The 17743-nt window shown below is 43.1% G+C and overlaps 1 protein-coding gene across 1 annotated transcript; it reads left to right on the top strand.

Annotated features, from left to right (window-relative positions):
* The first annotated feature begins 397 nt into the window (after positions 1 to 397).
* Positions 398 to 9627, top strand: LOC108793733 (lymphotoxin-alpha-like). The gene is made up of 4 exons (XM_018564760.1): positions 398 to 420; positions 1448 to 1556; positions 6368 to 6398; positions 9194 to 9627. The coding sequence occupies exons 1-4, from the start codon at positions 398 to 400 to the stop codon at positions 9625 to 9627; spliced, it is 597 nt and encodes a 198-aa protein (XP_018420262.1).
* The last annotated feature ends 8116 nt before the right edge of the window (positions 9628 to 17743 follow it).

Raw genomic sequence — 17743 nt, forward strand, 5'->3', positions numbered from 1 at the left:
TCCAAATCAGCGGGGGGACATGAATGTGCTGATTGGAGAGCTTTGGCTTTGCCTCAGCAGGGGGAGTGTCAGACCTCTGCAGAGAGACAACCGTTTCCACACATAAACCAGGGTAAGGCTGTGGCACTGCAATAATAGGTTGTTCCTCATTGCGCTGAATCTGCAGTTTTTTGGCAAAAATTTACGCTGCACAAACTGCAAATCCCACGGGTTTTCATCACAATCCCAAAGCAGCGGGGAACCTGAACTCCATCGCTTGTTATTATTAATAAAGAATAATATTTAAATATAACTGAATTATGAAGCATTGGAATTGTCTGGATAGTGCGGTCTGTTCGCACACTACTACATTCCGAGGTGGAGACGCACCTATTAGATAAGCACCTGGGGAGTCCTGATGACGGCTGAGGAATTGGAGCGGTGAGATTTCCTTTGGCTCTACATAACTGAATTATACTCCTCCTTCTCTTCCACGTGTCTGTCACTCTAGACGCTTCCACATACATGCTGACATTTTATTTTTTCCTCTCTGTAGTTTTGCAGCACACACCAAATATTAATTTCCTCTTTTCATAACCGCAAATAATTCCAGAGTAATAATTGACCTGTAGCACTTCCTAAATTTAATGGAAGCATTAGATTTGTTGTTTTTTTTGGTTTGTACGTCACTGTAATATAACATCAATAAAACTGTCACTAGATTTCAGGGGCAGTCCCAAGTTTCCAGCACTGATCCCCCAGTGACATATGGACAGTCCCAGGTTTTCAGCACTGATCCCTCCAATGACATATGGACAGTCCCAGGGTTTCCAGCACTGATCCCCCAGTGACATATGGACAGTCCCAGGGTTTTAGCACTGATCCCCCAGTGACATATGGACAGTCCCAGGTTTTTAGCACTGATCCCCCAGTGACATATAGACAGTCCCAGGTTTTCAGCACTGATCCCCCAGTGACATATGGACAGTCCCGGGTTTCCAGCAGTAATCCCCCAGTAACATATGGACAGTCCCAGGTTTCCAGCACTGATCCCCCAGTGACATATGGAAGTAAAGCAATAAGAGCGCAAATCCTGAGAGTGTGAATAGTGTAGGGACAACCAGTGTCTGTGGGATGCAAATGGAGAAAAATTAACAAAAAGTGGGGACTTACTTGGGGTGCCAGGGATCCGGGCAAGGGAGGCCCCGATGAGGTTCTGGCGATGCGAGACGTATTGTGTGGTGGTAGTCAGTGTGTGGTGGTCTCCAGATGAGGGCTTGGGGGCAAGGCAAAACAGGTCCTAGGGTTTGGACATTAAAACTGGCTGGAATTAATGTCATCAGGTATGTTGGTGAACCCGGGGGTAAAAGAATAAAATAATAAAGTGAAGAACAGATTTAGACTGAGGGCTTTGTGTGCCCGAGGGCTAGTGGAGAGGCTGCCTCTGATCTTAGCCGCTGTGTTTTAGGAAGTGGTGGAGTGAAGGTAGCAGAAAGCTGGAGAAGGACGTGCACGGGGCAGTGGTGAAGGAGCAACGCGTTTCGAGGAGATCCTCTTTCTCAAGCTCGAAAGGAAAAGTGAGTGACATTGGCGGGAGATTCGCCGGGTTTAAAAAAAGGCCGGTGGACGGAGTAACACAGGAGAAATCTGCTGCGCTCTGCAGCTCTGCCGATGTGTTCTGATGGCTCGGGCAGGAATTATTTACTTATTCTGAGTGTGTGGACAGTGAGGGGGATGTTGATGAGTGATGGGGGGTGTTTATATGTAGCCACAAACAGTAATGTGCGGGGGATGGCAAAGATTCTTTCGGGGGCGATCCGCCGGGTTTAAAGAAATGACAGGTGGGCGGGGCTACAGGGACGAACAGTGTATGGGGCAACATTGCCGTGAAAAGGTGTTTGTGTTATACAGCTGAAACCTTATAGCATTACGGGAGAAAGGGGGCTGTATAAGTTTGTTTCATGTGAAAAATTTAAAAATTGGTTCATCAATACAAATCAGATAAGCACTTGGCTGGCTAAAAAGACTTGGGACATGAAGTGGTTGAAAAATCGAGGAAATTCAGTTATGTGGATGTATTATATTATGTTATTGTATTATATTATGTTTTATTAAAAGGATTAAAATAATTAAAAGGATTAAAGAGATTAAAAACATGTATGACTTGGATGGCTAATGGGACTGTGTGCCTTCTGGTTGGGTGTAATGGTCTGTCTATATTAATGGGGGCTGAGGTGTGGAAACCATGATGGTTGGTCTAACTGGATCAGATGAGGGTGAGAATCTCCAATCCCTCATTCAGTCCATTAGGAACTAAGGTGTTGAGCTGATATATCCAGTATGTTTCTCTCCTGCATAGCCGCTGGAAACGCTCAGGTGCTGAATACTGCTCAGGGATGTGTTCGATGGCAAATACCTGCAGATCTTGAATGTGCTTATTATGTTTGTGTGCAAAATGTTGTGGGACACTGTGGTCTGGGTCACCGTCTGTGATGAATCTTCTGTGTTCGCCTATTCTTTTTCTCAGCGGGCGGATGGTATGGCCGACATATATTAGATTACAGGGACATTTTAAACCATAAATGACATGGTCATGAGAACATGTGATGAATTGTTTGATGGAGTGGTTTATATTGGCGCTATCTGTGAATTTGGATTGTCCATGAGTAATGAATTGGCACGTGAGGCAGCGTGGTTTTCTACATTGGAATGTGCCTACTCTATGGTCAAATTTGGGGAGTTGCATTGGATTCGCTCTGGGAAAATCCCACTGTGGTCTGGGTCACCGTCTGTGATGAATCTTCAGTGTTCGCCTATTCTTTTTCTCAGCGGGCGGATGGTACGACAGACATATATTAGATTACAGCGACATTCTAAACCATAAATGACATGGTCATGAGAAAATGTGATGAACTGTGTCTTTTTTTTTTCTTGTTGTTTTTTTTTTCTCAGTGACATATGGACTGTCCCAGGTTTTCAGCACTGATCCCCAGTGACATATGAACAGTCCCAGGTTTCTAGCACTGATCCCCCAGTAACATGTGGACAGTCCCAGGGTTTCAGCACTGATCCCCCAGTGACATATGGACAGTCCCAGGTTTTCAGCAGTGATCCCCCAGTGACATATGGACAGTCCCGGGTTTTCAGCAGTGATCCCCCAGTGACATATGGACAGTCCCAGGTTTCCAGCACTGACCCCCTAGTGACATATAGACAGTCCCAAGTTTCCAGCACTGATCCCCCAGTTGCATACGGACAGTCCCAGGGTTTCAGCACTGATCCACGAGTAACATGTGGACAGTCCCAGGGTTTCAGCACTGATCCCCCAGTGACATATGGACAGTCCCAGGTTTTCAGCACTGATCCCCCAGTGACATATGGACAGAGGATGAGTGTAGATGAGTGTAATACATGAAGAAGGTGAGTAGGAGTTATGATGGATATGTAAAATTTTACATTAGTCATAGAATATGTTTTCTTAAAACAACAGTGTATCTCTTTGACGATGAACAGAAGATTTCCTCCGGGGGTAGCCAAAAATCCATGTTTATTGTGAATGGCGAGGATCTCCATTGCTGAGCAATGTTATTGGCGATGGATTTACTTCAGGGGACGTTTTCTGTAATAAAAGACATTTTTCATACGTGTGATGTTTATATTTACGTTCAAACTCTCTTTTTTATGATACTATGTACAGTACCCCTTTCTCATTCACAAGGGGGAGGAGAACTATATATATAGGGGCTCCTACTTATTATTCCAATAAGCCCCCTCACCTGCAGAAGACCCCGTCACATATCTTTTGGACCTCTTTGACCCTTGTCCTCATCCACATGGGGATACGCTGCTTTCCCCGGGGGGTGGGGAGGGGGGGGACCTGGCAAGCATAGCTTTCAACATTTCAAAACATTTTCCAGGGATACCTTTTTTTGCTTTGCGTCAAGCAAGCCATTGTAGGCGGAGAATGTACTTTAGGGTTGTGGCAGGTATTTAAAATGGGCCGTGGTTCTACAAAAAGTATATCGTTAACCTATTGAACAATTTAAAGTACTAAAAGTATATACTTAAAGTGCATCAGTGCATCCTGTAAATGCTTATTGCCCCTGAGGCAATTTTGCAGAGTCAATAGCTACAGACCTCCAAACTTCATGTGGCCCTCAGATTGGCACAACAACAGTGTGTAGAGAGCTTCATGGAATGGGTTTCCATGGCCGAGCAGCTGCATCCAAGCCTTACATTACCAAGTGCAATGCAAAGTGTCGGATGCAGTGGTGTAAAGCACGCCGCCACTGGACTCTAGAGAAGTGGATACGTGTTCTCTGGAGTGACCAATCACGCTTCTCTGTCTGGCAATCCGATGGACGTGTCTGGGTTTGGTGGTTGCCAGGAGAACGGTACTTGCCTGACTGCATTGTGCCAAGTGTAAAGTTTGGTGGAGGGGGGATTATGGTGGATGGTTGTGTTTCAGGGGTTGGGCTTAGTTTCAGTGAAGGGAACTCTTACGGCATCAGCATACCAAAACATTGTCTCTGCGTTTCATATTATAAATATACTTTGAAGTTCCTTATAAACTTTACACATTTTATCAGCTTATTATTTTTTTACACTTCACTTTCCATTCTAAGTACTAAAATAATTATTTATCTTACCAAACTTTTAAAGAGTGGGTACCAATACCTAGAATACTGATCAACCTCATCGGTGTAAGTGGGATTTTTTTTTTCTTTTTGTGCAGGCTCTGTCACTGTTTCCTGTGTGCATTTAGATTGTGGGTTTCCCCTCGTTTTTTTTCACACTCTCCCTTCCCTCCCACCTTTGCTTTTTGTGCAGGCTATAAGACAGGTTACTAGCACATTTTAGCCTTTGCTGTCTCTTGCATCCTGTGACATGCGACATAGCTCATATCTCGCACAAACCATGTCTAGGACATTACCCAGAACCGCTCGGGGCTTGCAGAGGCTGAGTACCGTACTTCTGCTGTGTCTTTTGGGTTTGGCTGCCGGTAATCCCATAAAGGTAAGCCTGTTTCCAATTTCAGTTAGACTTAAGCTGGTCATATACTTATCGACTTTTGTTGAATGGACGGGTGGCAATGGGGCCACACAGTAGTTGAGTTTTGGCAGAGTCAGCAGGACTCCGCTGAAACTTGAGCAGTGTATGGCCACCAGTCAGATGTTTTTGTACAATTTGAGCAGCACAAATATTGGAAGAAAGCGCATACATTTTCAGACCTGTATTTTTCTGGTGTGCATGTGTAAAGCATACATCACACCTTGATGGTACTACTTTGTCACATGGCTGAAAAGTTAAGCTGATGTCCACATGTTTGATTCATGCCTTCTCCTTTTAAAACGTGTTTTATAATATTTTGTAGAATTTTAATGCTTTAACATGTGTCTAATAGGGATGAGCAAAATTTTATGTTTTCATTTTCTTGATTTTGATAAAGAAATCTGGAGAATTCGTTGAAATGCTTCTATTAATATGGTAATACAATAACTGAGTCTAGTGTTGTTCTAATATAATATGGGCCTTCCATAAAAAATAGGAATCAAAATTATATATATTGTTACCAAAAAGACCAAAATGGAATAATATTATTATATTATATTGTATTATATTATTTTGTGTATATGGAAAGTTTTCTGTCCTGGGATCTCCATCTAGAGGGTATTTGTTGCTTTTGCAGAGATAATATTATAGTCTCTGTAGGTATTATGATCCGATAGGTAAGGTATAAATCCCGGTAGAGTGCAAAGTCTGTGGCATTGCTTGTCTCCTGGTGTCGCTTCCCCAAGATTCTCCTCCTGAGCAGAGACCTCATGACCCACGCCTTGATATTAGTCATATGATCTGGTGCAGGATGGCTGCAGGGCTTTCCTTATTACAGAAAAAGCACATTTTTTTAGGCTTTCTTAATTGATTTTAAATGTTTCCATTGTAGGTTGAATATAACTATGAATTTTTATATAGGCAAAGCTTTTTTGCTTGTTATGGGTAGAGTAGGGAATGATGTGAACCCCTGTAAGTTTTTTTGGTGCTGTTTTTTTACCAAAGACACAACAGAACATGAGAGGCCAAGCCGCTTTTCCATAATTGTCACTAGACCAGGTATCTCTGTTGGAAGTTTCCCCCTCATTTTTTTGGTCTGGGGACAACTGGAGAATTTTGGATTTCTCATCTCTTTCTGCCATGATGTCAATAGTCACCAGAATAAATAGAGAAGCCGAATCTCTCCAGAGGGGGCAATAAAAACCTGTCAGAGGAGCTAAACTTTCTCCACCATTCCCAAAACTACAAAACATTTTGGCCAGAGATATAATTTATGTCAAATTTCATTCCTGCTGCCTGTTTGAAATAATAATAATCATTTCCATTCTTTCCACAGAAAGAAAAAGAGAGAAGGACCAGAACTCGAGGTATGACTAAAGACTTACTGTATGTGTATTAATGTCCCTTTGTTTAGTTTTGTAGTCATCAAAAGGGTTATCAAAATTTTACAGGCATTATCCCCCCAAAAAAGTATACATACTTGTCCATTGAACCATTTGCTAAAACTTCACTCTGTAGTAAAGCTCCTGGTGCCAATCTGATTTAATAATGACGGTTGTGGTAAATAGCGCCTCTCCCATTGGCTGCTTTGGTTTCTCCGGCCAACCCCCTACGTTACTCTTGTGTCCTGCAGTCACTAGGAGTCAGCAGCAGGAACCACAGTGACCAGCAGGGGGTGCAACGCAAGGAGTTGTTTTGGTAGATGGGCAGGTATGTATAAAGCAGCTTCATTTTCAAGGTAGTGCCTATGAATTTTGTTGACCCCATGACAAGGTCACTATAAGGCCACATAGATAGCCAAAGTCACCCAAAATATATGCTTTTGTCTCAAAGCTCCACTCCTGGCAGATTAATACACCTCTGCATTCTTAAAAGACAACTGTGCCTTTATTTTACAAAATAAAATGGTAATGAGCATAGCACAATTTTTAAATTAGCATTATAAAAGCTCTACTTTTTTCTATCTAAACTTAAATTCTGCCATGGCCATGGTGGTGGTTGCATACATCATTGATAACTGACCCTCCAGGCTCCTGTAGAAGAACAAGTACACATTAAATACTCTCCGGTGCTCTAGTAATCCCAACATTCAATGTACCTGAAGGAACTCCAACCAATCGGCTAACAGGTAGGCGGGATGACCAGAGTAAGCGGGTGTGAGTTTGCTTAGGTGCATTGAATGCTGGGACTTCAAGAGCACAAGAGAGTACTTCCAGAGTACTCATTCCTCCACAGGAGCCTGAATGGTCTTAATGGGGACACCTGTTCTAGTAAAAAGGAACTCCAACCAATCAGCCAACAGGTGGTTGGGATGAACAGACGAGCAGTGGGCGAGAGTGTGTTTTTCTGGGTGCATTGAATGCTGGGACTTGAAGAGCACAATAGGGTACTTCCAGACTACTCTTTCCTCCACAGGAACCAGAATTGACCTAAGAGGGACTGCTGTTCTAGTAAAACATGTCTAAGAAGGGGTTTTCCTCACTTTAGAGAGATTTCCTCTCACTTCCTGTTGTGTTTTCAGGAGAGAAAATAATGGGAAATTTCGCCAGTGCAACACAGCCAAAAAAAAAATCAACGGGGGGTTAAATATTTCCTACTCTTTTCAAAACAGAAAAATATACTTGAATATTTAAGGAAATTGCAAACCCCTTGTAATGGCTGAGGCTGCCCAAGATTGGCTGGTGGCTGTTTAGAACAAGGGGCACTAGTCCAGAATCAGAATAACAGGTTTGGGAGGACTGACCCTTTAGGGGAATTTTAGGTGCTTTTGTCAGACTCATTCATGAATAAGTTGAAGTGATAATGTTATTAATAGTTAATGAAATCCACAAATGACAACGAGGTCATAGAGGAGTCATTGATATGGAACAAGTATGTTCAAATCAGAAGTCCTGACACTTCTCTGGCTGAGTGTTTGTTCCAGGTCAGTGACCAAGTAATAGGTTGAACTCGATGGTAAAGGTTGAACTCAATATGTGACTATGCAAAAAAAAGTATCAGGATGATAACGCTTGTTTTTCCACCTTAAAAAAAACAGATGGTAACTTTACTTCCTATGTTTATATCTTGTGGGGATGTATGAAAATGTAGCTGATTTCCTGATCCCTCTAAGTTATTAAAATTAATTCAAATGTTTCCCTTCTGCCATAGGTCAGGTACCTGCTGCTCATCTCGAAGGTACTAATCATGTTGCCTTTTTTTAAAAATTAAATTATAACTGAAATTCCACCCTCCTTCATCTTCTTGTCTCCTTCATCCCACTCCACACCTCTATGTTCCCCAGTCTCCTCTCATTCCTCCCGCCAACCCTCTCCCTTGTGTTTACTCTTCTTGCTTCTGTATCTTCCCCACAACCCCTCTCTACAACCTTCTTCTATCAACGCCACCTTCTCTCTTCTCCCATCCCCCGCAGCCTTTCTCCATATCCCGTGTTCTATCAAATTTTGTGACTGCGTTAGAATGTGTGGCATATGTGACCGACAAAAGATGAAGAATTCCAACGCTTTCTCAGCTGTTCCAGGGCAGAGCGGCATCGCAGATCGTATGTGCAGGAGAACCGATCTGTCCTGAAACAGCTGATCGGTCCTGAACTGTCACTTCTATCCGACTTTGTGAGTGGGATCTCACATTCCACAGAGTCAGATAGAAGTGACATTTCAGGACCGGTCAGCTGTTCCAGGGCAGATCGGTTCTCCTGCACATACCATCTGCGATGCTGATCTGCTCTAAAATAGCTGAGAAAGCTTTGGGATTCTTCACCTTTTGCCAGTCACATATTCAACCGCCGAAAAAGTGGGCGTGGTTACGTTAAAATGTGTGACCACGTGACCGGTCACACATTCCAACCCAGTCATAATCTTTGATAGAACACCCCCACCCCCTCTTCTTCCTCACCCCACCCCTCCTTCTTCTCCCGCATTCCTGTCTTCTAATTCCTCAAGTACCCCATCTTTCTACACTACCATCCTCCTCTCCATCCCTCACCGCCTTTCTCTTTTTCCTTGACCCCCTTCGTTTTCCTCACCCCTGACCCTTCCTCTTCCTCTTTATACCCCTCCTTCTCCCTCCTCTTCCCTCTTCTACGATGACTGCCCTGTCTGTCTGAGTTTTGATTCGTGTTTGTTAAATTTACCAACAATTACAATTTTTGTTTCCTCTTTAGCTACCACACCCATTAATGGAGTTCTGATCTGGACCAATAATACGGAAAGCACGTTTATCAACGGGAATCTGTCACTAATTAACAATGAGGTGCACATCAACCAGAAGGGCCTTTACTTTGTCTACACCCAGGTCACTTTTGAAGTTGTAACTTGCCCTAAATTGACATCCTTCCTCCTTTCTCATGCTGTGATCCTGAAATCCATACGGCAGGAAGCCCCGATACAACTGCTCCATGCGCAGAAGACGGTCTGCGAGGAGAAAAAAGCAGGCCAGTCCACAAATGGGCAATTAGGCCTGGGATGGAGGAAGTCCATCTTCCAAGGAGGAGTGTTTCAACTGGAAAAGGGAGATAAGCTGTACACCCACACTTCAGAAATGTCCTACCTGTTGGGCCTAGATGGAGCCACCTACTTTGGCTTGTATGCTTTGTAACTGGGGGAGGGACTGCAGGGCAACTACGCTAAAATCAGAGTTCCCTCAGTTAAGCAGTATGGGTAAAATCAAAAATGACATTTAGGATAAAGTCTGTTAATAGCATTTACGCAGCAGTTTTTGTATTTTTGATTCACCCCTGCAACTGAGTTCTTTTACCTGTAATTCCTGCTGATAGATGGGTTATTTTTCCACTTCCTGTAATAGGGTGACAACGCTGTTCATTCTGTAGAGAAACACACAGCAGTGTTGTAGTCTTTGATGGAGTTTAAAATGGGCTTTCAGTCAAAGACAAATCAATAAATTCTAACTTCTGATAGCACTTTTCTAAATAGTTACAGCAATTGTTACAGCAACCTCCAGGTTCCCCTGGCTTTAATACTTTGAGCTGCATGCTGAATGCAGATAAGTACCCCAGACTTTACTCTGACCTTCTGATTTCCAAAATTAGGGCTCAGCAAGTACTTATGCCAGAGAGGCAGAAAAACTGAATTTTTTTAACTAGGCTAGCAGTGGCAGATCCCATATGTCTTTAAGGAAAGGATCACTTTAAACCACAGACAGACTTTCTTCCCTTCATTACAATGACATTACTGGGCAGGATATGAGCTGTGTATAGGCATCTACTGTTGCTCACTGTAGTTGAAATATTTAAAATATTTACAGTTGTGAAAGCTTCTCATAGAATATTTACTACTCGTTTCCATGAATGTATTCCATTCACAGTTCACCACCTAAGAAAACGCACTGCATTTTTAAGTGCGGTTTTCAATGTGTGTGAATGTGATGTGTTTTGTTGCATTTTTCATATGGCTTCTGCTTGCATCTTCCAGGGGGAGGATGTCCTGTACACATAATGTATTCTATATACAGTACAAGCTGTATTATTCAGCTGCTGTGAGCAAGCAAGATTTAAAAGCACACTGAGCTAAAATACACTGATGAGAACTGCGCTGTTTACAATAATTATGCAGGACTCTCTATGTACTTAAGCTGCTGTCTAAAGGGACTCTGTCAGGTCCCTAAACAAATCCAGATATCAGTAACCTGCAAGAGAAGAGCTGTGATACTCATCTGTCTAGTGACCCATGTGTCCTCCCACCCTTGTGGTCCAGAGCTGCAGCTTCCATCAGTGACTTCGACATTCCAAACTCCCGGGAGCGTTGAGTCCCCCACCACCAGGGCCAGATTTCCTACAAGGCCAACCAAGACCTGGCCTCGGGACAGCAGGAAGTAGAGGGGCAGCAGAGGTGTGCAATTCCTATCTCCCGACACACGGGGCATGCAGTTCTGGGCATTGGGCGGGTAGCTGTTTTCTACATTTAGCCCTGCTTTGGGCAAGCGGGGCTGAATGTACAGCGGGGGAGCCGCCGCTTGTTTTGTACAAGTGATCTTGGCGATGTCGCCGAGATCACTTGTATGCAGCCTGCATACATGGGGGAGCGTTGAGGTACCTGGCCTTGGGGCAGAAGAGAGAGTTAATCCGGCGCTTTATGTCACTACAGGACCCAACAGTGATACTGGACTCTTACACAATACTTGGACGATTGCTGGTATTTGGATTTCTTTAGGGCGCTAACATGGTGCCTATAAAGAAATGTGTTTTGTTTAATATTTCTTTTTTAAAGGCATGCATTGGTCACAAACTATTGCAACTCTGAAACACCCTTGCATTTCTGCAGTGATTTTTTTATTTGTATATGTTCTAAATAGCCCGTGTCATTTATCCTCCTGCTGTACAGGGCTATTCATGAAACAAACACAGCTGAGCAAGTCAGAGGAGGGACGCATCCCCCTTGTTGTCTTCTACCTGACATGTATGTTTAATTAGATAGAAGCAGTCAACAAGTGGAAAAGGCAGTGCTGGGATTTCTCACTAGTAAGCCTAGTAGTTACTCTAAACTAAATGTTAGAGAAATACTCAGTAATATTCTGTAATAAATATTTATTTATAAAGTAATCATTTTACGTAGGTGATGGAAAAAAATAATAACAATAAAAAGAAAATTGAAATTAAAAAAAAGATTAACAAGCAGGATGGTTTACCTTCAAGGAAACCTAAAGTAAAGCAATATGGAGGCCGCCATTGCCGACCTCTTCTTTCCTGGTAGTCATTGCACAAGTATGTAGATTAAGAGTTTCCATTTCACTCTGATACAAGGGCTTGTTTCAGCTCAGTATCGAAAGGTAGCGAAGACGGAGACAACCAGGAAACCTCCATTTTTAAAAGGAGGTCAGCAATGGCAGCCCCCGTACGTATGTCTTGTTTTGAATTTCAAACCTACAAACTCACTATTATTATCGAAAAATGACTAATATTTTACACGGTGTTCTACATTTTTATATTTTTCTGTACTGTATTTATGAATATTAAAGTGACCCTGTTTTGGTTTTTCTAAATAAGATTTTTAAAAATCCTGCAAGACGAGAAGCATTTATAATCACCAATCCTGCTGCCCATTTCCGCGAATCCTGAGATGCCAAAATAAATCTGCACAACCAGAAGGTTATCAGATGGCTGTGTCCCCCACTGGCCAAGGTGGTTCTTTTCAACACCCCTTATGATGTAGGGGCCAGCAGATCAAACCACAGCACGTGGCAGGGGAATACAGCCATCGGACACACCTGGAAGTATGTCAGATATAAAAAATATTCGGTCAAAGATTCCAGGAACAGGCAGCAGGTGAGTGTAGACAGTCTATTTTTTTTTTTGCTGGATGTTTTTTATTTTTATTTTTTTTTTAAAAGGTGACAGAGTCCCTTTAAAAAAAAGAGATCATAAGCTACCTATATATTTTGTTTTTCTATATAGTTAAAAAATGTATGACACACTATATTTGCACTAAATCTGAATGTGTTATATTTTTTCTTTAGTGATATTTACAAATGTGAGGCTAAATCATTATTTATGTAATAATATTTAAAGTTTATTTATAGTTTTGTGATGGATGTAGTCATGGCTGCCAAAAAAATAGCTACAAGTACTACGTGAAATATTTTCAGGCATGTTTATGCTTTATCATGGACAGTGTTCTCAAGAGGCAAAGAGGAGGGGAATTTCATGAAAAGAAAAAAATATATAATGTAAAACATGAAAAATATTATAAATATGAAGTCTGTTAATGTTTTTATATTTTCTACTGATCTGTTTTAACTGAACAGCTGTAATTTCTAAAATAAAATGATATGAATAAAATGTTTTCTCATAATGTTAAAGGGAATCTGAAGTTTTATTTTTTGTGTAAAGTCATTTTTTAGATATTATTATACCATTTGCTTGGAAGTCAGGGGCGTCCCTTCACTCTTCTACGCCTGAGGCAGGGGGCGGGGCTTATGGTGGTGCTGGTGGTGCACTAGGGAAGCAATTGGGAGCTGCACAGTACCTCTGCCCAGCGTCCTGCCCAGGTCACTGACATCACTGGTTGCCAAGAGCTGGGCCGGACGCCAGCCAGAGCGTCCCACTCAGCTCCTGGCAAACAGTGATGTCATTGAGCTGGGCCGGGCGCCAGCCAGAGCGTCCCACTTAGCTCCTGGCAAACAGTGATGTCATTGAGCTGGGCGGGACGCCGGCCAGAGTGTCCCAGGTTGCTAAAAGCTCTTAGCAACCTGGGAAGCTCTGGTTGGCAAGGGGGCGGCAGGTGTGTCCCTTCATGACCCAATGAGATGCTGTCTCAGGCTGCCTCATCATAGGGATGGCCCTGCTGGGTCCCCATGTGACCCAATGAGAGCTGCCTCCTGTGGCAACCACCTCAGGCTGCCTCAGTAAAGGGACATTCCTGCTGGAAGTTATTATGACAAACTTTCGTATTCATATTTGCTGCTCCGTAATATGACTTTTGTAGTCCATACACAGATGTGTGCAGAGGTCATTTGTATATCAGAGAATGGGCTAAGCGTGGCTCTTTAAAGAGGACCTGTTACTTTGCCAAATCAGGGAAAGTAACAAGTTCTCTTGAAAATGCAACTGTTAAACTCAGTGATACTCACTTTTCCTAAACCCTGAAACTAAGTCCTGAGGCTAAGCCCTGCATCAATGTTAATGCTTACGCAGGGTTAATGATCTCTCCTCCTCCATGTGACAGCTTGTGGGCCTAGCAATTGGCCGATGATAGCCAAGCACTGCATTCTGGGACAAGAAGGTAAAATTCTTCCTATACGTAGTAGCATTGGGAACTTCCAAGGAATCTGACGGACAAACAAAGCAGCATGGGGAACATGGCCAAGGTGAGTATCAGCGGACTTTCGCTGTCAAGAGGACCTGTTACTTTGCTTTGAATGGGCAAAGTGGCAGGTTCTCTTTACATATTGAGCTGAACTCAATGTTGGCCATTGGTTCTTGTTGGCGGTAAGCGTAACAGCAAACTAACAATTGATTATTGGTAGTAGAGATGCACAGATACTGGTTTTTCAGTATCAAGAGTACCGATATTTATCTTTCGAGTACCGATACTGGTACTTGCGCTAGCATGTAGCTGGCTTCCCGGGCAATCAGGAAACCCGGGCAGCGTGTCAATACACGCCACCCAGCTTCTTGATTGCCCAGGAAAACGGCTTCCCAGCCAATCAGCATGGAGCCTGCTTCCCGACCAATAAGGAAGCCAGGTGGCGAGTCATTACCCGTTGCCCAGCTTCCTGATTGGCAGGGAAGCCGCCTCCATGTTCCCTCGCGGCACTGCAGGTCAGAGGAAATCTCCCTTTGACCGGAAGTTCTGGTATCTTGAAAAGCCGGCTTCATGCTGTTTGGCTGGCACGATGCTGATTGGCCGGGAAGCCGGCTCCATGTTCCCTCGTGGCACTGCCGGTCAGAGGAAATCTCCCTCTCACTGGAAGTTCCAGTATCAGGGAAGGTATCGGAGCATTTGGGTGACTACTCGCTCAAATACTCGGTATCGGCACTGATACTAGTATCGGTGCATCCCAAATCGGTAGTTATTGATTGATTCGATCCTACAATGAAAAAAGCTTGAATCCAACTGAATTTTCCATCATGATTGGTGCATTTGTAATAAAACAATTTTTATAAATTTAAAAGGTCTTCAAAAAAAACCCCCATCCCCCCCCCCACCCACATACACCCACACACAGGTGACTCACTACTTTGATGACTTTGCCTAGGTTGAGATGATGCCATCAGTCCGCTGCAGGCAGGCGGAAGCTTTTTCTCTGTCCCCTCTCCCCCAGTGATCAGACTGAACATTGAAACTTTGTAGCAAGTGACAAGGTAAGTCTGCAGTAGGGGCTGATATGTATCAGACATGTGTGAAGGATTTACATAATGCAGCATCTCAGCCCAAGTAGAGAAGTAGATCTTGGCCCTGTATCCTGCCAGAACAAAGATGGTGCTGTCCTCGGGCAGAGTACAGTGATCTTTGTGAGAGGTAGTAAATACCTGCAAGTGCTACACTTACACATTACTTAGCATGCATGAAGTTAAAATGATAAAATAAAGCAAACCCACAACAAGGGTGTCACGATCCAGCCACAATCCAGACACAGGAAACAACTGAAAGCAGCACACACATACACTCTAATATCTAAGCTGCCAGCACTCATAACTTACAGGAACCTTGCTCCTGACCCAGCCAGGAAACTCTGCACTCAAGCAGACTGGCACGCAGGCTTCCACAAACCACACACCGCTCTCACCAGCAGTCACAGGATAACCAAACCAGGCGATATCACCTATAGAGTTAGTGCAAACACTCACCCACAGTCTCTTCAGGTTTTTGTGTTCTTTAGGGCAATCAAAAACCAGATTATACATTTTGTATTTAATATCCCCAGACTGGCAGCGCAGAGAAATGGTACAAAAAGCTAGAACAAAAGAAATCAGAAGTTAAAATGGAAGACACACATGAGCAAACAGTAATAGAAATAGGAGATAACAGAAAAGTTCAAATGCAACCGAAGCCAAAACTTTTTTTTTGTTTGTTTTGTATAGAGTGGAGAAGGATTAGATCACATGTCAGGATTTTATTGCTGTCCGTGTCCTCGTTAGGGAGATTCACCGTCTCTATGTGGCCTGGTGATCGTTATCACTGAAGAAAATCCCTGCTGACCAGCATTTATTTACCTCTCTTTGGCGGGATTTCCTCTCACTTCCTGATGTGGCTATTTGACAGGAAGTGAAGGGAACTCTCCCCAATGGGACACCGATAGCGAGAAAACCTTCTGGGGTTATAACCCTATTTAACTCTGTCCAAACTAAATAAAATAATTCACCTCTACTTTCTCCTGCTTCGGGGTTGAATAGAACATACGTGGATCATACCCCCCAGCATAGATGGAACTCCTCAGATATCAACAAGATCTGAAAGCCGATCACAACTTTATAACTAAGAGTGGTCACCCTCCCAACCTCTCTAATTCGATAAAAAGGGTCTGGTTGCTGCATCTTACCTAATTAGCACAAGTGGGATTTGGGTGATCAGAACCTTCAAAAAGTCATACCTGTGCTGGGTTATAAATTATGAATGCCAAAGTAAGAATAACGGCCGGGAGTGTTGTTCTGCTATTAGCAGAGACCAACCAGTGTTGCTTTACATCTAGAAGAACCAGTGCCAACATAAAAAGACCCAAATTATGAATACTCTCCTACATTCTACCATAAGGCTGGAACATTTGGACATCTCACCTCTACAAAACCAGGCTCTTGCAGTAAGTTTTAGAATTGTGTCCTGCACAGGATGGGAATTATGAGTTAGTAAAGTTTTCAGAATTCTCAAGGATTGAAATTCTCATATTTGTGCCAGAGACCAGGTGGGTGTTGCCTGTGATGATGTGGTACTTAGTAGTCAATAAATATTGACTTGTATTTACGTTTGAGTGCTAGTGACTTTTCTTTACCTAGAGACCAGGCAGGAAAGCTACCTCTAGACTGTGCTAACTGTGATTTAAATGTGTAGACTGGTGTCCAGTAACAGCACACCTAGGATATAAAACAATCCCTGCTGAGATGGTTTCCAATTTAAACTTTTGATCTTCCTTCTAGAATCCTCAAGAATTCCTTTTCAGAATTCTCAAGGATTGAAATTCTCATATTTGTGTCAGAGACCAGGTGGGAACACCACCCCTAGACTGTGCTACCTGTGATTTAAATGTGTAGACTGGTGTCCAGTAAGAACACATCTAGGATCTAAAAGGATCCCTGCTGAGAAGGTGTACAAATTAAACTTTAGATCCTCCTTCCAGAATCCTCAGGCCCCGTTCACACCTAGGCGTTTTGTAGCGCGTTGGAACGCTCTGCAAAACACTCAAACCCCGAAATCCCATTGTTTCCTATGGGTATGGTTCACAGCTGGGCATATTTCAGCCCGTCTGAACGCACTACAAAACGGCCTATGCCCAAAGAAGTACATGTACTTCTTTGGGGCGTTTTGGTCGCGCGTTTCCATTGGGATACAGCCAAGTAGCCCTCGGAAACACGACAAACGCGCATATTCAATACGCCTAGGTGTGAACTCAGCCTAAGGATTCCTTTCCAGAGTTCTCAAGGATTGAAGTGTACACATCTGTCCTAGAGTCCAGGTGGAAACATCACTCCCGGACTGTGCTAACTGGCATTCAGATGTGTAGACTGGTGTCCAGTGAGTCATCAGTAATGTGTAATCCACAGCACTCCTGACCAGAATCCCATAAAATAGATTGGTGGCTTTTACACTGTGCCGCCATGTCTGTATAATGTCTGAATAAAAGAGGTGGTCAACACATTGGACCTTGGAGTGCGGGTGACTTCTTTTGGTCGTCTCTAGTGAGAACACGCATAGAAACTAAACGGATCCCTGCTGAGAAGGTATACAATATTAAACATTTGGTCTTCCTCCAACATGGTACTGTTAACATGCATTGTATACTTAAAATAGCCCTCGCTGGGCCAAAATAGACCTGTACTGTGATTTTCAAAATGTTTATGAAAATATGATCCAGACCTACCCACTCTTGGCTGGCTCGTGACAAGGGTACATCAGGGTACCCTGATATTGCAAATATTCATAATTTATTAATGTTGGGAACCGCCATTCTACGTCGATCTTTAATCATTCCGCTAATTGTTACAATGGAGGACCTGAAAAATCCAAAGCATGTCATGTGCAAACTGCAGTAATAAAGAATAAAC

This window comes from Nanorana parkeri, unplaced genomic scaffold, assembly GCF_000935625.1.
Source record: "Nanorana parkeri isolate BGI_ZX_2015 unplaced genomic scaffold, ASM93562v1 scaffold779, whole genome shotgun sequence".
Lineage (NCBI taxonomy): Eukaryota > Metazoa > Chordata > Amphibia > Anura > Dicroglossidae > Nanorana > Nanorana parkeri.

What these genes read in the sequence shown, in the direction of transcription:
- LOC108793733 (XM_018564760.1), top strand. Translation starts at nt 398, where the DNA reads ATGACGGCTGAGGAATTGGAGCG. An exon ending in ACGGCTGAGGAATTGGAGCG is followed by an intron (nt 421 to 1,447) that starts GTGAGATTTCCT and finishes GCTGTGTTTTAG; the next exon opens with GAAGTGGTGGAGTGAAGGTA. An exon ending in TCTCAAGCTCGAAAGGAAAA is followed by an intron (nt 1,557 to 6,367) that starts GTGAGTGACATT and finishes TTCTTTCCACAG; the next exon opens with AAAGAAAAAGAGAGAAGGAC.